The following is a 21,454-nucleotide window of genomic DNA, read 5'->3' as shown; positions in this document are numbered from 1 at the left end:
ACATAAAATAAGATAAAATTAAAAACCATCATATCAAATTTGAACAAGGCAAACGGACAGAAAAATGAAAGAAGCCAAGAGAAGGTACAAGAATCAAGAGGCCCACTCATTCAGGCATTCACACATTCAGGAGTCCTGCCAAGGCGGTAAACGGAAAGCTATGGTTTATATGTAGGGGACATGGTGCAGACCCGTGTAGATCCTCTGAGTTCATATGAGCTCTGCTGGGATTTGATGGACCCACCTCTGCCCACGTGGCTTACTTGGCTTTTGGATATCCAGTTTCTTGAGTCCTTTATATATTTTGAATATTAGTCCTCTGTCAGATGTAGAGTGGGTTAAAAAAAAAACTTTTCCCATTCTGTAGGCTGCTGCTGCTTTGTCCAAGTGATGGTGTCCATTGTCTGGCAGAAGCTTGTCAGTCTCACGAGGTCCCACGCTCTCATCATTGGTCTTGGTGCCTGTGCTAATGGTGTTCTGTTCAGAAATTAGAGTTCACGTGCCAGTGGGTTCAAGGCTACCCCCTCCCCACTTTCTCTCCTCTCCGGTTCAGCTTTATGTTGTGGTCTTTGATCCACTTGGAATGGGGTTTTGTGCAGGCGCTGTGATTGCTGCTTCAGTCTCTGGGGTCATGTGAGCTTCGCTCAGTTGTTTTAGAGGATTTGTTATCCTGGTGGCCTCCAGGGGGATGGGTAGGTGTGTTATAAGTGTTAAAAATCTCAGCCTGGGGCTTCTTCCCCACCTCAGACCATCTCTGTTCTCAGGTGAAAGACACACACAGCCTTTCTATTTTTACTTTGGCTTATGCTGGGCAGCTGCCCACCTACCTCCCTATCGGTATCCCAAGTTATTACTGTATTTTATCTAGACTGCTCTTAGCTCCAATTGGCCAGCCCTCATGGCTCAGCTTTCATGGTGGCTCTCCTTCTTCTCTCCTGCATGTTCTTCTATTCCTTGCTTCTCCTCCTTCCTTCCCTCCTTGTGGTCTTCTTTCTCCAAGCCTTGAAGCCACAACCCCACCCCATGTCTCTTCTTCCTAGCTATTGGCTGTCGGCATCTTTATTCACCAATAAGAGTTAACTTAGGGGTGAGGTCCCACGGGTTACGTGCAGACGCTAGGTCTTGGGGCCCTACACTCAGCATCACAACAGACGATAAAGCTAAAACTTCAACAGGTATGACACCCAGTTTGAACAGCACCATTTACTGAAGATGCTGTCTCTCTTTACAATATGTACTTCTGGCCTCTTAATAAAAAATAAGGTGTCCACAGGTATGTGGGTTTATGTCTGAGTTTTCAATTCCATTGATCAATGTGTCTATTTTCATGCCAGTGCTGTGCTGTTTCTGATATTATAGCTTTGTAGAATAACCTGAGACCATGGGTGACGGTACCTCTAGCAGTTCTTTTAGTGTTAGGATTGTTTTAGCAATCCTGAGTATTTTGCATTTCCTATGAAGTCGAGAATTGTCCTTTCAAGGTCTGTGAAGAATGGTGTTGACAGGAATTGCATTGACTCTGTAGATTGCTTTTAGTAAAATGTCCATTTTTACTATGTTAATCCTACCAATCTATGAGCAAGGGAAGATCTTTCCATCTTCTGTTACCTTCTTCAGTTTCTTTCCTCAGACTCTTAAAAAAATTCTATCATACAGGTCTTTCACTTGCTTGGTTAGAGTTACCCCAAGAGACTTCATATTATTTGAGGTTATTGTGAAAGGTGTTGTTTCTCTGATTTCTCAGTCTGCTTGTCATTTGGGTGTAGGCGGGCTAGCAATTTGAGTGAACTAATCTTGTATTTAGCTACTTTGCTGAAAATGTTTATCAGCTGTAGGATTCTCTGGTGGGATTTTTGGTGCAGCTTACATATACTATCATATCCTCTGCAAGTAAAGATATTTTGACTTCTTACTTTCCAGTTTGTATCCCCTTGATCTCCTCCTTATTGCTTATTGCTCTTTCTAAGTCTTATTGCTCGGTTAAGAATTCAAGATCTATAGTGAATAGGCACGGAAAGAGTGGCCAACCTTGTCATGTTACCGACTTTAGTGGAATTGCTTTGAGTTTCTCTCCATTTAGGTTGATGTGGGCTGTGGGCTTGCTGTAAACTGCCAAGGCGTTTTCTTCATTGAGATCCTTTCCTCCCAGATAACTTCAGCTTGTGTGAAGTTGACATAAAATCAGCCAGCGGCAGTCATGTTTATAGAACACCTTCTGTGTAACAGCATGGTCCAAGCCCTTGAGGGCTGCTACCTTATAAGCCCACAGACAGCCCCACATGGGTGGCAGCATTTTCAAGAGGGAAATATATACTGAGTTCCAGAGCTGGTAGGGAGATCTGGGGTGGGAGGGGAGAGCATACAAGGGACGTTGTGTTGTCACACTGGCATTCAGCATTTTGTGTCTCCCGGAGTTGAATGCAGACTTCTATGAGCAAGTAGAATCTCCCCTCCTTACTCTCTCTTCCCAATCTCCCCTCTCCTTACTCTCTCTTCTCTTATCCTCCCTTGCAGGCCTATCATCTTTTCTACCAGGGTGACACTGGGCTGGTGCCACACAACGGAGCCTTCCTGACTAGGCTCTCACTGAGGAACAGCTATGGGGAGGGAAGGCCACGTCCAGATCCTGGAACCTCATGAGGTGTGGGGAGAATTCATGGCAGTCAGGCAGCTGTGCTCTGGGCTTTGTCCTAGAGCATGGTGCTCATTTCATAGATAAAGTGTCACCAGGGCCAAGCACGGCTGTGAACTGGCCACTGTGCCCAGGCTTAGCTATCTGTAGTACACAGTCACAGTCTCCACCTCAGATCTCCCAGCCCCTGTATCTCTGGAATGTAGAGTTAAGGTCATGAGTCCCATGTGTTCAGAGGGTAATTGTCCCTTGTGGTCAAAATGCTGTCTGGACTGGGTTCTACAATAATAGGTACAGCCAGATATTTCCAGTTAATTGGCAGTGCTGGACAGCGTGGGAATCTGTGTCCATTCTGAGGCTCGTCTATGCGGAGTTGGAGACGGGTAGGTCTGGAGACAAATCGGTTTCCATGTATCATCCTTCAGTTTGGGGGTCATGCTGTGAGTGCAGATCATGTGGGCTTGGGAGAACTTGTGATGGAGAGGAGCCAAAAATAAGTGAGTGGTGTCCTCTGACTTCCAGCGCCAACAGGCCCAGGAGACCTGGGATCTGGAGTGACCCTGTAGCTAAGGTTGAAGTCACATGTCAACCAGTTAAAAGACAACAGAGTATTTGCTAAGCACCGACTGTAACCGCACGTGAGACTCTCTGAGGGGTGCAGAGATCACACGTGCCATCTCTCCTCAGAAAGCATCCTCAGATCTGTGAGGGGCAATGCAGTCTGTAGTCAAGGAAGGAGCAGGTATTACAGTACAAAGGGCCTGTGGACTCACAAGCTCTCTGTGCACCCCTGGACATAGTAAATGGGGGCTTAGTATGTAGCAAATGTGAATACAAAAGTCTGGCGGAGAGCCAAACAAAAGGGGCCACAAGAACTGGCTGTTCCCCTCACTAGGATCCCCACAGGGCTTCTCAAAGGGAAAAGGCACAGGGCTGAGCCTTCAGGCTGAAGAAAGTAATAACTGAGCATAGTTGAGAGAAATGGCAGGGTGAGCAGTGGGGTGAGAGAATGAGAGAAACTTCTAGAAGAAATGTGAATGGATAAATGAGGAGTGGGTGGAACTCAAAGGCAGGAAGAGGGGGCATTTGGGGGAAGACTTTGGTGTGAACAGGAGTTATATTTTGCCGCGCAATCTCCTACCCCAATCTCCATGGTAGTTATTTTCCGTCATTCCTGGGTCAAGGGCTTGTGCAGGGTAACTAGGCTCTGCTGCTGTCTTGTGTACTCAGCCTGAGTCACCCTCTTAGCTGTGTTTTGTGTTTGGAGGAAGGATCAGGTTCATGTAGGCCACGGTCCTGGAGTTGTGGTGAGCCTCCATGTCGCCCTGCTCCACATGTGTCCTCGTGGGCTTCCTCACATCCTGCCACTCTTAGGTACAGCTGGCAACCGGCCCACAGATGGAAAGCAAAGCTGTGGTCCAGACAGGCGGGGGCAAGGTAGCTTGGAATCACTTCTGCCTCATTCATTCTGTTGGTCACAGCAAACCAGCCTTTGAAGGGTAACACACTGTCATATTGGGAGACACGGCGAGTCCCTCCTCCCATAATTAGAACCAGCCCGGAGGAGGGGACTGGGCCTAAGGTACAGCTTGATGACAGGTCAAGATATAACTCAGGTTCCTATTGTCTGCTCTTGTGAGGTCCATAGGTGGACTCAGTTATGCAGCTGGCCTCAGGAGGGTCTTTCTTGTATCCTATCAAGGCATGTGCTCTTGCCTGGGCTTAAAAAGGATTCATATGCAAAAAAGGCTCTCATTCATATATACACACACACATATATGGACACACATATTTATATATAAACTCATACATGTATATGTGTATATATATATATGTATGTATGTATATATATATATATGAATCTCCTGAGACTCTGATGGGTATACAATTTCTGAAAAATGAACAACTACTACTACTACTACTACTACTATTACTACTACTACTACTACTACTACTACTACTAATTACCATTCATTCTTAGAATGACTAGATCTTGAGATTTCCCTGCCTCCCCCCCCCCCCCCCAGTCCTGGGATTGCAGGTAATCACTATAGTATTTCATTGCTCTTGCCTGCAGCTCTCCTGACTCTTTACATTTTCATTCATTCATTCATTCATTCATTCATTCATTCATTCATGTTTCATTCACTTATTCTCTTACCTAGATCCCAGTCTGGCCTTGAACTCATGGTAATTGTTCTACCTCAACCTCCTGAGTTCCTAGGTCACAGGTATCGCCACACCTGGTTCAGTAGATTATTTAGCAGATCTCTCCTAAGCTCTGTCCTGTCTCAGCCATCATGGATCTGACACTCTAGAGGAAAAGAAGAACAGCCATGGTGGTGAAAGTTTGACTTTAGTTAGCAATCAGTACCCCGAGGAAAGATAAAACAGAATAGATAGATAACGGGAAGCAAGAATTAATTTAGCAGGAAGATGGTCCGGAAGGCTCTGGGACAGGAATGGATTTGTTCTGTTGCAAACCTAAGTGTTTCAGTGAGACAGAAGGTGAGAGGCTGCCATGGGAAAAGAGGGTCAGAATCTGGTTGTGCCACACGATGTGGCTAGGATAAGGGATTTGATATACTATGAGAAACAACTGGAGATGGTGGCTTTCCCCAGCCTTGAAGTCCCAGTTCATCTGTACTGAAACTCTGTGACATGGGCAGGTTGTTTACACCCTGAACACCTACCTACCTCCTTTCTCCGTCTCTGCATTGGAAATAACAGTCACAATGGTGCTTTGTGAGTTAGTTGGGGGACAGCAGTTGGTAATCAGTGAACACCCCTCCCCCGCCTGTTTTAATTCACTCTCAACCCAATGGGGGTAGAATCTGCTCCCCTGAGCTGTCTCCCCTTTCCATTCTTCAATGTGCCCCACTCCACTCCCCTGCTATTACCGGGAGGAGAGTGGAGGCCTATGATAGGTCAATCCCTTCTAGGGAGAACTGCAGAGAGCTGCAGAGTGATGTCACCTCCTTACCCTTTCCTTTCTTGGCACCCTTTCTTGACTACAAGTGTGTTTCTTATGAATAAATACACTGGGAGTTTTTCAAGCCCCGTGTTCTTAGTGCACCAAGACCTTCCATAGTTAGGACTGTCTGTAACCTCATGTTTTTCCACCTGGCCTCTTTGTTCATGAAATTACGACTCTGAGCATTGATATGAATAAATGCTGAGACCAACAGCTTTGGCTCTGTTCCCTAACTAGCTCATATCTCAATAATCCAGTTTATTCTAAGAGTGCCACATGGCTAGTTACTGTCTCCTCAGTTTCATGCATCTCAGAGTTCAGGGTGAATCTCCTGAGCCTGACTATTTTCCAGAATCCCCTCTCTCTATGCTGGGTGTCCCACCTTCTAATCCTGCCCCAGCTCATTGGCCATAGGCATTTTTATTGAGTGGTGAAGCTTTCATACATTGCACAAAAGATTCCCTCTACAACCTTCTGGGTGGGGGTGTAATCCTGGGTCCCCACGTGGGGGGCACTGTTGGTCCTGGCTTTTATTTTCCCATGTGTGTGGGGGCCACTGTTGGCCCTTTAAGTGAATTTAACACATCTTTGCACCTTCTTTTTCTTGTTATTCACTCCATCTTCCTCAAGCTGTGGCTATTCACCCTCATGCCCTTGAGCATGCTTGGTGCCCAACATTAACCCTCCCAGATAAGAACAAAGGGTGGAACCTGCCTTCTTGCCAGGGACCTTAATCTGTAGCACAAATATCAATAGAAACTACTTTTGCAAGATCAACCCCTCTTATGTATGAGGATAAGCTGACACGGAGTCTCTCAGGAACCACCATTTCCCCTCTATCTTGTGAGAGGAGAGGTGCTGGGGTTGAGAAAGAGAGAAGTTGCTGTGGTCGGGAAGTCTCCTGTCATGCTTCCAAGAAGGGACAGCCCTGCCTTGATACAACCACAAACAGCCTTTCAACATCCTGTGGTGAGGAGCTGCTGTGGCTCCTGGCCTTATCTTGGGAATCCCTCCTCTTGGAGTTCTGTTATACCACAGACGGAAGGCTCCTACTTTGATCAGGTTTCCTATGGTAAGCTGTAACAGTGGAAAAGCACAGACTAGCGAAGGGAGTTACTGAGCCATGCAGTCTGGCTGGGGCTGGGGCCTGTCGGCTGCACCCTGATGGCTTTGGCCACAAGCTTGGAATCCACTGAATTTGGGGGCAGCTTGGGTCCAAGGTACAGTGATGGACTATCATAATTCTGTGGACTCACAAGAAAATCCAAAGGAATATGCATGTCAGGCAGTCGGTTCTTCCCTGGGGCATCTGGTTTTTCTTATACCCTAGTTGCTGTCAATAGCAGCTTTTATTCATCAACATTTTGAATTTGGTGTCTGGAGAGATGGCTCAGCAATTAAGAGCATGCACAGCTCTTAGAGAGAGGATGGAATTCAGTTTCCAGGACATATACACATACACTTTAAACAGTAATAATGTTAAAACAAAACAAAACAATCTGAGGGCCGGGCAGTGGTGGTGTACATATCTTTAATCCTAACACTTGGGAGGCAGAGGCAGGCGGATTTCTGAGATCAAGGCCAGCCTGGTCTACAGAGTAAGTTCCAGGACAGCCAGGGCTATACAGAGACCCTGTCTCGAAAAAACCAAAAACCAAACCAAAACAAAACATAAAACAAAACAAAACAAAAAATTCTGTATTTGAACAGAGGTGTCCTAGTCCAGAGTCTTCCATGTGGTCACATGTGTGTGCCCTGTGTAACTTTGAAGACATGGATCACCCAGGAGATTTACTCAGCAGAGGTGAGGTGAGCCCTGGGAATTGGTTGTTAAAATAAAAAGCTACTTCCAGATCGGTCCTAGAAATGGAAGGAAATGGAGTCACAAGTAGCAGGGCAGGTAGGGACACAAAGGGCAAGAGGTGCCCAGAATGAGGTGGAACAGATAAACTACCAACACTGATACCACTGCACTAATACACGCTGAGGTACGCGAGTGAGCCTACATACAGGCTCTGTTGTCTTAAAGCTTTTCACTAGCTGCCATGAGTGTACTCAGTGAGCACTGTACCCCAGAGCTGCATCCACAGCCAATGCCAGCCATTGATGTGTCTCCCTTCATAGCTTATTCATATAAGTATTGGGATTAACTGTGAATTTATCTTCTACAAATTTCAAGTGAGGCTGGTCCCACCCCCTCTCTTCTGACCCTCTCTCCCTGCCACCATGGGGTTGAGTGCTGTGGCACAAAAATCTTCAATTTTGATGTCACCACAGATAGTAACACATGTGATACAGATGTACTGGTGTTCCTGTTTTCACTGGTTTGTACCAAGCAGAAACTAGACCTTTGTACCAGTTTTGACTTCTCTTCTATTCCATGGGTTTCACTGTCTTCACATCTGACTGCTCTTGACTGGAGTGGCCACAGGCTCTCTGTTCTTAAAGAAGGTCCCCGCGGTGTCCTCTGTGAGCAGTATGGTCAGGGCAGGGCCCTTCCTTCCACTGGGTGCATTTCCCCTTCCGTGCTGTCAAGGGAACAGTTCAGATCATGCGGTTGCCTGTGAGATCTGAGGGGCCTTTCACATGCTCACCAGTTGCTACTGCATGGCTAAGCCTCGTGTCTTGCTGGAACCTCTTCACCCTCCTACAGGGAGGGTCAGTAACTGGCCCTAGTGCATTGGAACCCGTGTTTTGAGTAGCCAAGTGACTGCTCCTCTCTCTGCAGGCTGTCCTCCTAGGGCCCATACTTGGGGACATCTCATGTTTGTTCCTTAGCATTCTGTAGTGTCAGTTTGATGTTTTTTGTTTTTGTTTTTGTTTTGGTAGTGGGTAGTTTTGACTACACCACTTTGAGTACCCAGTGAGTCCCAGGAGCTCTCTTGGATCCACAGATAGAACAAACACACACATTAGCTCATTTCTAACCTCTCTTACTGGCTCAATGGCTGGGCTCTTCTAAGCCTCCTGAGGCTAGCGTGCCCTTACCTTCACTCCTAGTTTCATGTCTCTAAATTTGCCCTTCGTTTAGTTGCCCAGATACCTCCTGTGAAGCCTATGGGCTGCTTTCCCTTTCCACCAACGTTGTGGAAGATCTCCCCTGTAGCTCCAAGACTGTTCCACCCCCCCCCCCCGCCCAGTATCTTGATTCTCCTCCTCCCCCTCTCTCCTAGCCTGTGGGAACCTGAAAGTCCTATCTCTTTCTTTCTGCCCAGCCATTGGCTGATGGCATCTTTGTTGATTGATCAAGAACCAACTGGGGACAAGGACCTCAGCAGCAGCACTCGCCGATTCCTGATTAAATTGAAGCATCAGAGCCACTCCTCTACATTCTTTCACATTTTTAATTATTAAAATAGGGAGAGTAGTGAGCACACACAGCATGTGGAGGTCAGGGGACAGCTTCCAGGAGTGGGTTCTCTCTTCTCCCCTTGTCAAGGCAGGGTCTCTTGTTTCTGCCATGTTGCATGCTCCAGGCTAGCTGGTCCTCTAGGCTGGAACTCAGGTTGTCACACTTGGATAGCAGGCACTTGGATAGCATACCCACTGAGCTACCCTGTTGTTCCTTTATTGTTTTTTGTTTTGTTTTTTGCTAGACAGGCTCTTGATGTGTACCCCTCGCTAGCTACTCTAGAGCCCAGGTTAGCCTTGAACTCACTGCAATCCTCTTGCCTCAAACTTCCAAGTGCTGAGAGTATAGGTATATACACTGTATCTAGGTAGTGGGTTCATATGTAGATTCTCTGGCTTTTGTACATGGCCGGAAGGTATATCCTTTGCTCAGGCAGTCCAATCCATGACCCGTATGTGGTTAGCTAAGAATAGCTACAACTGTGGCCTAACACAGAAATGTGGAACATGGTTTTGTGTGTGTGTGATTTTGTATGTGGTGTATATATGTGCATGTGGAGGTCAGAGGTCAAGCTCGGCGACTTCCTCAGCCATTGCCACCTCAACTGTTTAATTTTCTTTTTAAGGATCGTATGTATGTGAACGAGTGCACACGAGTGCTGATGTGCTCAGACGCTACAAGGGTCATGGGTTTGAGGTTGGAGTTGCAGGAGGTTGTGAGCCACCTGACATAGGTACTGGAATCTGAGTCTGGGTCTTTGCAAGGGCACCCTGTGCTCTCAACACCATGGGCTTCTCTAGTATTTCTTCCTTATTTCTGAGACAGTCTCTCACTGATCCTGGAAATCTATTTTTCCATTTTTCAACACACTCCAGGGGATGCAGCTGTGTCTGCCTCCCTCTCAAAGCACCTGCACCTAGGTGCTTGGCATGGATGGGTGCTGGGGTCTGGGTCTGAACTCAGGTGATCATGCGTGCACTGCAGGCACCTTATTCAGGGGGTCATCTCCCCAGTTAGTCCCCCCCCTCTGATTCTCTGTCTCTCTGTCTCTCTCTCTGTGTTGTGTTTTATAAAAAGATAAAGGGAGAGGAGGAATATGTGTGGTGGAGGTGTAGTCAGGTGTGGGGGAAGGGGGGCGCCTCCGAGGGCCCATGCTGAGGCATCCCTTCTCCACTGAGGGACCAGCTACACAACAGTAAACTATAGAATAGAAGACAGTTTATTCAGGGCGTGGGGAGGGGAGTTGAAAGTAGAGAAGTAGAGAAGCAGAGGAAGGCCATGAGCATGTGGAAAGAGAGGGTGGAAGGGAATGGGATGGGAGAAGGGGCAAGAGGACAGGGTGAGAGCAAGAAAGCAAGAGCAAGAGAGAGCAGAAGGAATGAGCAGCCTCTTTTATAGTGAGTCAGGCACACCTGGCTATTGCCAGGTAACTATGGGGCGGAGCTTAGACAAAATGCTAACACTCTCTCTGCACCCCCCCCCTTGCCCCCTGTTCTTGAGCAAATGCTAGACACAAGGAAACCAGGTATTCCCACTAGTCTTCTGATGGACCCCATTTGGCATTCATGCCTTTGCTACAGTCAGCACCAGGTTGGATTTTGCCTGGGTGACAGGAGGGGGCACTGCAGAGGCTGACCACTAGGGAGCGTTCCCTGGCTTCCCACAGCCAGACCGGGAACCCTGGAAGGCGGACTTTAACAGTAACCATGAGGGTGGCCTTCATGTAGTCTTTCTGTGACTAGGCACCATCTAGCTGCCAGGGACACAGCATCCTCCTGCCAGGAACTCAGCCCCTCTAGCCCTGGGATACTGAGACAGCAGGTAAAAGCCTAACTCCTGTGGATGGCTGGAGGGGGTCAGCTCAGATGGAGACATCCGCTGTAGCACTCCAGCCTCGGCAGGAGTCTTGTTTTAGTGAAGTTGACACTGGCTTTTAACTGGCTCCCCTACTCCCCTTAGTTTGAGATAGTTTTCTTCTGTATTCTCCAGCTGACTTGGAGGTCATTATGACTCATACTGGCCTCACACTCATAGCAATCCTCCTGCCTCAGCTTCCCAAGTACTGGGATGATAGGCATGAGATGCCACAGTGAAACTTAATCAGAGCTTTGGAAGACAGGGCAGGGTCACCCAGGGAGTGAGACAACCACTACCACCTCCTCCTCCTCCTCTTCTTCCTCCTCCCTCCTCTCTTCCTTCTTCCTCTCTCCTCCTCTTTCCTCTCTCTTCCTCCTCTCTTCTCCTTCCTCCTCCTCCTTACTCTTGTCTTTCTCCTCATTCTCTCCTCTCCTCTTCCTCTTCCTCTTCCTCTTCCTCCTTCCTCCTTTTTCCTCCTTCTCACTCACTCCTCTCTCTTCCTGGTGGCCATCCCCCCTCACCCCCACTCCCAAACCCCGGGCAGCTGGGCCTGGCAGTCATTCACTCCTCAGGTGAGAGATTCACTTTCTGGGTGAGAGATGTGTGCCTTCGGGGGGAAATCTCTCCCTTAGACTGAACTGAGCGCTGCTCTGCTTGCTTGGGACTCAGTAATAAATAATCTGTGGAAACGCCCTATGACACTGGGCGGAGCCCAAGTTGAGCAGGGAGAGGCTGGGCCTGGGCCCCAAGCCGAGTCAGGCCCAGCCTTCTCACTGTTGTCTAGCTTGACCGCAGCTCTGCTCATCCCTGGAGCCCCGACTTCTGTGTTCAAACGGGATTTTAAGTTCTCGATTTCTTGATTAGCCTGGTGTTGAGAGAAATGACTTAGAATTCTCATGGTTCTGCGCCCTGAAGCAGTACAAGTAGATCCCTAGAGTGGCAATGGTTTGGGGGGATAGAATTAGGGTTCCTGGTATCCTGGCTGGATCATAGAAACCATCACAGCCTCTGTCTCCGTGTCACATGCCAGGCCCTATGCTAAGTCCTGGGGACCAGAGATGGTGAAGGTGGGCACACCATCCAGCTGTAGATGGACGATAGATGAAATCACAGAGGGTCCAAACTGCTTCATGCTGCAGAAGCAAGACTGCTTAAGCCCCTTTGGGCAGATCTCAGAGGGCTTCCCAGAGGAGGTGGTGTTTGAACCAGACTGACAGCAAGGATGGGTGCTGAATGGGTGGTTTCAGGGGTAGACACAGCACAGCAAAGCCAAGTCAGGGAGACTCAGGGAAGAGCTTGTCACCAGCGCTGGAGTGGGAACTGGATAGCAGAGGAGGTGAGGTTTGGGTTTATAGGCCGTAGAAAACCAGATTTTTGACTAGTGCATATGAATTATCCAGAATGTCCCATGGCATTTTCATATGACTGCGCAATGCTCTTAGACCTCTCACCTCCCCTTACCCTCCATTCCTTCTTCCCTTGTTTTAAGGTTTTTATGTGTACACTTGTACACACCTTCACGTGTCGAGGGTGGAGGTCAAGGCCAAATGTCTTTGTCACTTCCTACCTTTCTTAAAGATGGTTTTGTGTATGGGTGTTTTGCCTGCATGGATGTCTGTACAATACACACACACACACGCACACACACACACACAGACACACACACACACACACACACACACACACACACACACACACACACGGTGCCTGAAGGTGACAGAAGGTATCAAATCCCTGGGACTCAGAGTTGTGAGCTGTCATGTGCATGTTGGAATTGCACTTGGGTCTTCCAGAGTAGCCAGTGTTTGCAACGCCGAACCATCATTCCAGCCCTAAGATTTTTATTTTAGGTATATGAGTGTTTGTCCACATGAATGCACACACGTATCAAGTGAGTGCCTGCGTAACTGGCTTTTCACGGAGGCACTAGGGGTAGGGCTCAGGTTCTCATGCTTGCTTGGCAAAACACATTACCCATGGAGCCATCTTCCAAAATGCTCTGTGCCTTTAAGAAACCCACCTCCTTCATTTCTTCTCTCTCCCATCTTACCCATTTCCCAGAAAAGTCTCTCCCCTCCTGATTTCACATCCTGTTTCTGTTTTTGAGATAGGGTCTCACCATGTTGCCTAAACCTGACTGTTCACCAGGCAGGCCTTGAACTCACAGAGGTCCTCCTGCCTCTCCCTCTTGAGTGCTGGAGTTAAAGGCAGGCACCACCACAATTGGCTTATGACCTTTCAGGGGAAAAAAAAAAGTCCATATTCACAAGGGGTTGAGGAAAAGGCTCAGAAGTGCCAAGTATGGGCAAAGACTAGTGAAGACCCAGAACTCTTATAAATGCCTGTAATTCTAGCCTCAGATGGTAGAGACAGGATATCTATCCCCAGAGCAAGCTGGCTAGCAAGACGAGCTCTATCAGTGTGCACAAAGTTTGATCGAGAGAACCTGCCCCCGCGAGGAATGGGGAGCCACTGAGGCTGGTTCAATATTAACCTCCAGCTTCTACTTTGTTTACACAAAGGTACCACATACAGAGGATGCATCCATGCACATCACATATAGGAAAAAATGGAAATAGATTTCATATGTGAGGAAACTGTGCCATCAACTGCCAACAGCCCCTCAACATAATTTTCTATATTATAAAATATATCCAAGTTCTTTTCAGTTCTGTGTTTAAAATATTAGCACATTTTCTTCTGGAACTTCCTTGCTTCCTGGTAGCCCTGGGCTGGTCTTTCTCTGGACGTGCCTGCAGGCACAGGGCTTTCCATCTCTGTCTTCCCCACATTCCAGGATAACCTTTAACCTTTGTCCTGTGAAAGACCCTCAACTCTGTTTTCATGGCTTCATCCCTTGTTTCTGTGGAATGCAGGCACAGGCTGGCCTAGAACCTGTGACCCTCCTGCCTTGCTCATTCCATCACATCTGCTTACTGCCTGCACCCACATCGGGGTCATCCAGATGTTTCCCTTAGGAGAACTGACATGGAGACTACTGGAATTATTTTCTGTGGAGCCTATTCTGAAAATTGATCAGAAAACGGCTGAGAAATAACTTTTCGGGAGGACGTTTTGATCATCGGCTCTTGGGTGGAAGGAGGGCACGTATTTCATGTACAATATATATTTTATAGAACTTTAAAGCAACTCTAGACAGTGGGCCAAAATGCAGTGGCTGATGGAGCCTCACATGGTCCAGCTCTATGTCCTGGGACATATGAGGCACCAGACTAATGAAAGAGGAAGGTGCTCTCTGCATTCGCGAGCAGTATGTTTTCAGATGTCTTGTGAGCACGTAGCAAGGGGTCTTTAGAATGCTAGTTCCAGGAATGTATTCAGAGGAAGGAAAGGGTGGCAGCTCTTGGCTGAGTCACTGTGGTGGCCACCTCAGACAGGCAGAAACACCCGAAACAGGAGATTGCTCCACTGGTGATCTGAAAGTGTGGTGTTTCTTTGGGGTCTTTGTAGGGGCAACCAAGGTTCCTGACACCTGATGGGGAAGTCAAGGGGTCTTCATGACAGCCCTTCTTCACAAGCCAGCGGTGAGGCCAGTGGCCTGACGCTGAGGCTAGCTTGCTTTAGAGGTTGTAGTAGTGGTGGCATTAGCCTCGTGGTAATGTGACTCATCCATGACAAGAGTATGCGTTGAAAGGACACGTGTATTGGAGCCTGAATCGCACTGTTTTGGAGTGTTGCCATCTACCTCGAGGTGGCCCCTGCTGTCTTCCCAGCTCTCCGTGGGTAGTCAGTGGCAGCTTGGCTGGAGTTCCTTCAGAAGATGCCAGGCAAACTGTCCCAGGCTCTAGTACTGTTTATGTCCCATTGGAGAGAGCGCCTCAGCTACACAGGCACAGCCATTTGTAGTCGACCAAGTGACACTGATCAAAGGTCATGGAAGCCTTACACAGGGGACCTGGAGACATTTGAACATTGTTTTCTTTCTCACTTCTAGCAGAGGAACCCTCAGAAGCAACCGAGGGACCGTCTGGGAAGACTCCCCTAGAATCCACCAGACCTTCAGAGGAGGCCCCCACTGAACCACCCCGGCTGACCCCACTGCCAGAAGACCCTGCAGGACCACCACAGACAGGCCAGCAGCCAGTATTGCCCCAGAGGCCCCTGCAGCCACCACCTTTGCCTGCCTGGCCTGGTCGCACGGGGTTGCCCTTCTTGCCTGGCTCTAGTGGCGTCATCATGGAGACTGGAGAGGCGGGGCCTCCAGGCAGGATGGGCGTGTCCGGAAGGGGCCTGCCTCGGGGAGTGGATGGCCAGATGGGGCAGGGGCCCATTCATAGCTCGGAAGGCTATGCAGGGGCACCAGGTAAGTCTGCCCTGCAGATGACACATGATGGCAGACTGTTCTAGCCTTGCCCGTTGGTGTGTTCTGTGGGTCCGGAGTTCCACCTTTGGGGGACAAAGTTCAGGAAGGTAGCTTCCGAAGGGCACGAGAGTTCAGAGGAGCCTCTTTTTTGCTTATTTGACATGTGGGTATCAGGAGCACAAAACCCAGGGAAGGGTGAGAATAGTGAGGTTGACATAGCCAGAATTGGGGACTACAGCCATCCCGGAAGGGAGAAAGAGGTCTGGAAAATATCTGTGCAGGACTTGACATTCCACTCTCTTTGTTTTCAGGCTACCCCAAGTCACCTCCTGTAACCACCCCAGGTATGTCTATGCGGATCCCTGCTCTCCTTGGTGGTCTCAGCCCTGCATTTCCTGTCTCCTCCCTTGGGGCTGCTGACATGGGTAGACAGCCTGGAGCCTAGGCCCTTCCACACCTAGCAGACACCCTGGTCTTGGTCTCTGTGGACTGAACCCCTAGAGAGACTCAGAGGCAGGAATTCTCCCTCCTACATGGTCTCTGTTCATGTTTCCCAAGGGGAGGCTGGGTGGGCTGTACCCTGTGTGGTCCTGATGAGTTTTACTGGCTTACAAGCCAGCAGCTCCCTAGATGATTCTCTATGGGCCCAGCATCAGCTCCTGATGGATGCAGTTAGGCAGCACACAGCAGCCTCACCTTCCATTCTCATTCTCTCTCTCTCCTCTCTCTCTCTCTCTCTCTCTCTCTCTCTCTCTCTCTCTCTCTCTCTCAGTGCACAGCAACCTCACCTTCCATTCTCATTCTCTCTCTCTCTCTCTCTCTCTGTCTCTCTGTCTCTGTCTCTCTCTCTCTCTCTCTCACACACACACACACACACACACACACACACACACACGCACTCGCACATGTGCGTGCAGGCACACTACGCAGACAATCCCTTTGAGGCTTTCGTATGCAGTTTGTGTGTCTCACACATTTGTCCAGTTTCTCTGTACTAGCCCTTGGTCTGCCAAGGGGAGTCTCTGGACTTTCAGAAGATAGGCAGGTCCACATGCTCTGGCTTCTCTCTGCCCTAGGGGTGCCGCTGCCCACTCTGGTGTCCTTTTCAGCCGGTCTTACCCAGAAGCCTTTTCCCAGCGATGGAGGCGTTGTTCTCTTCAATAAGGTGCTGGTGAACGATGGGGATGTATACAACCCCAACACTGGTGAGTATCTACAGTGGAATTCTGTCTGGCTCCACGGAGGCTGGGGAGAACCTAAGCTGGGCAGTGGATTGCCACCAGACCTCTAATTCTTGGGCTGCAGCGTGGGAGGGCAGCACATGGCCTCACTATACTTTTGGAACTGCCGCTCAATTCTTAATGGTTATTATTATTTTTTTTTTTTTTTGCCAGCTATGACCCGTCACACCCCAGCCCCCTCTCCTCCATCCGCCCCCTAGCGGCCATCAAGCATGCTTTCTCTATGAATGTTCAGAGGCAGGGACTCCCTTCAGAATCTTGTTTTTATGATGAGCCAAAAAAGGGGGGGGGGCTGTGTTCTCTCCAGAAGGGACTGAGGCTAGTTAGTGTGTGGGGCCTCACATACCGAGACAGAATTAAACAGTGGACTTTGGAAGGTGCCTGTAGCACCCATGCCTATTCTAGGGAACCCTGGAGACTGTGGAAGGAGCTGCTAGGAGCTCCGACAGCACAGCCATCTTGCCCTTCCTCTGGCTTGTGGTGTCTCACCTGTCCCCAGACCATCTCCTGATAGTCACACACGAGTTTTTCCTACCCCTTAAAGGGTAATTCTCTGTCTGGACTATGTGGCAACCCTCTGAGGCTCATGGTGGGGTTCGAGCCTTTTCCCCCCTCCTTGCCTTTAGCAGCCATTGCTCTCATATAGGCATGGCCTTCGCAGGGAGGGTGAGGGTTCTGGCCATCTTCTTGGTAATCTTTAGCCATTCCTTCTACAACTCCAAGCCTGGTTCCCCTCTGGCTAAGTCACGCTGGTTCTGATAAAGTCACTGGCAGACCTCCAAGAAAGCAGCCAGGTATCCCAGGCTGCCAAGCTTTGCTCCAAACAACCTTTCTAATCTATGCTTCAAGGGTTTGGGCCAGAGTTGGGGGTTTTGACTGGGAGTGAGGGGACTCTTTCCCTTTGGCTACGTTGGTTGTGGGGACCCCCCTGTCCACTCACACAGGCTGGTGATCTTTACGAGCAGGCTGGGACTATGAAGGAAATTCCAGGAGGCCCTTGAGCTAGGCTTGCCCCTGTTAGACAGGCGAATGGAAGCTTGGCTCAGTACACTGGGGCCTGAACAAGATTCTAGGAGTTATAATCAGGATACTATTTAAATAGTAAGCATGGAAGGGGCAGGGTGGACCCAGGCATACTTGAAGGCTAGACTCTTAAATGGGTCTTTTGTTTCAGGACCCTAATTTCATGGTGACATCTAGCTGTTGAGTATGAAGGCCTGATACCCCTACCCACTCCTGGGTAGTCCATCTCTAGACACTTCCTTTGCCTTCCAGATTATATGGGCCCTGGGGTTAGAAGACAGTGGGGCTTCTGGCTACAAGTGAATATGACCTACACCCAAGAGGCTGATTCTTTTATAGATGAGGAGGGTTAGCGTGGCCTCCTAAGGCTGCTGTCTAAGAGATTTAGGAAGGTTGTAACTTGGCAGGGGCTGGGCCTTGGTCCCAAGTCTCCAGGTCACACATGCCACATACATGGCAGACCAGAAATGTTGGTCAAATTGGCTGCTGTCCCAGTAGGGCCGTGGCTGGCTTCTGTTTCCTGGACTGTTGTAAATTTAGGCAAGAATTACTCTTAGTCCTGGGGTATTGGAGGTCTTACTCTTTGGATGTTACAAGCCCAGGACAGTTGGCTCTGAAATGAAGAGTGGCCCAAGTCTGTGGTTTGCATGTGTGAGAGGCCACACTGGGGCTGTTATGTGCATGGTAGAAAGCCTGTCTAGAATGCACCTGTCACTGGGGGGGGGGCGGTGATATTCATTCTGGGAACAGAGATGTGAGTAGGTGGTACACTCTCAAGTCAGCCTTCCTTCTACAGGTTTGGTGACTAAGCATCTTGACCTATCCAAGTCAATGGGTGCTAAAACCCAGGGGGCAATCGGTGGCAATCTCAAGTGGCCTTGTGTGAGATGGGTCCAAGGTAGTCTGAAGCCAGGGTGTGGGCGTCAAAGACACCAGATCAGCTCACCTGTGTCTGGCTTTTTGTAGGGATCTTCACCGCACCATACGACGGGCGCTACTTGATCACAGCCACCCTCACCCCTGAGAGAGACACCTATGTGGAAGCCGTCCTGTCTGTCTCCAACGCCAGTGTTGCCCAGCTGCACACGGCTGGGTACAGGAGAGAGTTCCTGGAATACCATCGTCCCCCTGGGGCTGTGCATACCTGTGGGGGCCCGGGGGCCTTCCACCTCATTGTGCACTTGAAGGCAGGAGATGGAGTCAATGTTGTGGTGACTGGGGGCAGACTGGCTCACACAGACTTTGATGAAATGTACTCCACCTTCAGTGGTGTTTTCTTGTACCCTTTCCTTTCTCACCTCTAGGGAGACCAGGAAGGGAAGAAAGGCTGTGAAAACTCCAAAGCTTTAATATATTTGGTTTATGTAACTGGAGCACTGATCTAGCTTGCTGCACACACTCTGCCTGCCCCCAGGATAAAAGCCTGCCATCCCTCGTTTCCAGACAGCTGTGGAAGTGACACATGGTTACTTCTGTCACTGGACAACCAGAAGACTCGTTATGTCCCCTTGGCTGGAAGCTGGCTTCTCCTGTGCCGCCTATAAGCCAGCTCTGCTCGAAGTTCTTGGGTTGAATCTACTTGGTGCTGTTCCGACTGGCCTGGGCCTGATGCAGCTGGAAGACACTGTAGCGGATGCGCCTCTCTACACTGCACGTAGAAGATTTAAACACTGAAGTGCTTATGTGGCCTGGACCCAGAGAGTTTAACATGGGCTGTTGTTCCACACTTGGTTGCTGTTACCGTCTGGTACTGATCTCTGTTCCCCTGGGCCCTGCTACCAAGGTGGATGTGAGAGACATTATTTATGAAACTTGCCAGGCTCCTTAAATGACATGTACAATATAAGTGCAAAGACAGGGAGCGTCAATAAAGATGTTGGAATCACTATGTTCCTTTTCTGTATTTGGCGCCTTATGGATTGGGAGTTACCGGGGGCGGGGGTGGGGTGGGAACAAACTAGAGCATTTTTTATGGCTGAAAGAATACTGTGTAAATTAACCCCAGTCGTTATGTAAAACATCCCATACCTGCCAGCTTCCAGGCTTTAGACATTTGGGGTTTGATTTTGGCTGGAAAACCACATCCAGATGTCCTTGAAGGTCAGGGTGTACCGTGGCCCTGCGGCTGAAGAGGGCCTCTGTTAGGGGAGGTGAGCTGGTTGCAGGCTAATGAGCCTGACTTCTTGTTGCTCCACTGCACAGCTCACTGGCAGAGATAGCACTACAAACTCTGGCTACAAACTCTGGTTCCTAAGCAACAAGCCCCCCCCCCATATAAAATGGGGGGCCGGCTGGAAACGGAGATCATTTGAGAAGACAAGCACATTTGGGTCTGGGAGGCCTGACACGACACTTTCCCAACAGCAGCACACAGCTCTAGGCACCCAGGTCTGTCAGCCAGCACCTGTAGGGAAAGGCAACTCCCCCAGGTCCCTAGTGGAAGGCGCAGACAGGGAAACCAGTTTCAATAGCCTTGCCTTGCTCCTAAACCAGTTGGCAGAAGAGTCTAATGTAGTCAAAATATACTAGGTTCCAAGGACTGTCTGCAAAGTTATTATGGGATATTTGGAAGGCGGGTCATGGACTGCCCGGTTTTCCACAGCTGGGGAGTTGGCTACCAAGGTCAGCGTGCCCTCTGCTGTCTGAGAAATGACGCATGGAAAACCCTGAGCAGCAGTACTTTTAGGAAAGCCCGGCTGGCTCACACGAATGTTTCTGTCCGTTTCCTTCCCTCTTCTTTGAAGACCATATTCAGTGCCAAAGTGGCCAAGTGTTCAGTGGCTGTAAGGCAGGGGCCCGACCGGAGATGTACGGCCACTGTGTTCCCCATTCCCAGACAGGTCTCTCGAGCATCCAACAGACCTTGATCATCCAGTGTGTGACTTCGTTACTGGCAGAGGTGCACTTAGCTAGCTCGCTCTATCCAACAAGCAAGGCGGAGTGAGCTGGGCCACAGCAGTAGGCATGTGCTCACTGGAAGACAAAACAGGATGCAAACTGGACTCCAGCCCACGCAGGAGATGGGTTTAAAATGGGAGCCCCAGTCTTTTTTTGGAGATGAAAAACAGGGACAGCTAGAGCGTGTCTGGAGGAGGGGAGTTTGGAGCAATGGCCCCTCCCTAAGTCACCACACCCCTTCTAGTCATGTGTCCATGAGTGAGTCAGAGGTATAAACAGAGTTTAAGTACTTACTCAGTACTTTTAATTGATGCTGGCCTCAAGTAGTCCTCCTAAGAGGACTAAGTGACTGGTACATACCACAGGGTCACCAGGTTCAGGGTACAACTTCTCTAATCAGGGAGCTTTGGTGACTTGAGAAAAAGGCAGTGCTTTTTAAGAACTGGAGCAATTTGCCCTTGATACGTACCACCACCAAACGGCACCATTAAAATGACTAAATACTATTAAATGGGATCTGCAAGGAGGAATGCCTGAGGTGTATTTTAAATCATTTCCAGATTAGCATATAGTCAGCATTCCCAGTGACGATTGGTCTTGTTTCCCACGTATCTGCTTCATGAAAGGAAGTGGATACCATAACTCCAGGCCTACAGTCTCAAGAGTGGCGGTGTCTGGCCCCCATCCACTTTGTAAACACAATCTGTGCTTCTCTTGTGCCATCTTACCATGGAAGGAGGTACACATGCAGGTACAGGGGTGAGGGCTGCCAAACTCTATCCTCTCATAGCACTTAAAACTGCCTAGAGGAATCAGATATTTTCTAGGACAAAAATATAGCCCCACTGCCAAGACTTGTGGTTCCTGTGCGATCCAGCAGACGTAGTATCTGCTGCCCAGTGACCTGAGGGAGGATGATGTCACATTAACTTTTGCCATCAATCATATGATGTGGGCTTGTGCTACAAAAAGTTCATGGGTACTCTGTTAATCTGATGGACTGTTACCTGCTGCTACCCAGGAAAGGCTTAATAAAGGTGAGGCATTAAAACTGAGCAGCATGGCCAGGAGACTCTGAAGGGCTGGTGTGGGAACTAGAGTGTAGGGAAATGATGGATGGACAAATCACTTCTTGACAGAATCTACAAGGCAG

General features: G+C 49.1%; 1 protein-coding gene across 4 annotated transcripts in view; it reads left to right on the top strand.

The window, feature by feature from the left end:
• Emilin2 (elastin microfibril interfacer 2) overlaps positions 1-19,291 on the top strand; it is a 59,385-nt gene extending 40,094 nt beyond the window's left edge. For 2 of the 4 annotated variants that reach the window (NM_001357336.1, NM_145158.4), the window contains exons 5-8: positions 14,771-15,139; positions 15,451-15,483; positions 16,216-16,344; positions 18,370-19,291. In NM_001357336.1, the coding sequence (NP_001344265.1) occupies positions 14,771-15,139; positions 15,451-15,483; positions 16,216-16,344; positions 18,370-18,707 (869 nt within the window). In that variant the 3' untranslated portion in view covers positions 18,708-19,291. The remainder of the gene's footprint in view (positions 1-14,770; positions 15,140-15,450; positions 15,484-16,215; positions 16,345-18,369) is intronic. The other 2 variants (NM_001357337.1, NM_001357338.1) reach the window with 2 other exon arrangements.
• Positions 19,292-21,454: the final 2,163 nt, after the last annotated feature.

The sequence above is a fragment of the Mus musculus genome, chromosome 17 (genome assembly GCF_000001635.26).
Source record: "Mus musculus strain C57BL/6J chromosome 17, GRCm38.p6 C57BL/6J".
In the NCBI taxonomy this organism is placed as follows: domain Eukaryota; kingdom Metazoa; phylum Chordata; class Mammalia; order Rodentia; family Muridae; genus Mus; species Mus musculus.
This window is presented reverse-complemented; position numbering and strand designations above follow the sequence as displayed.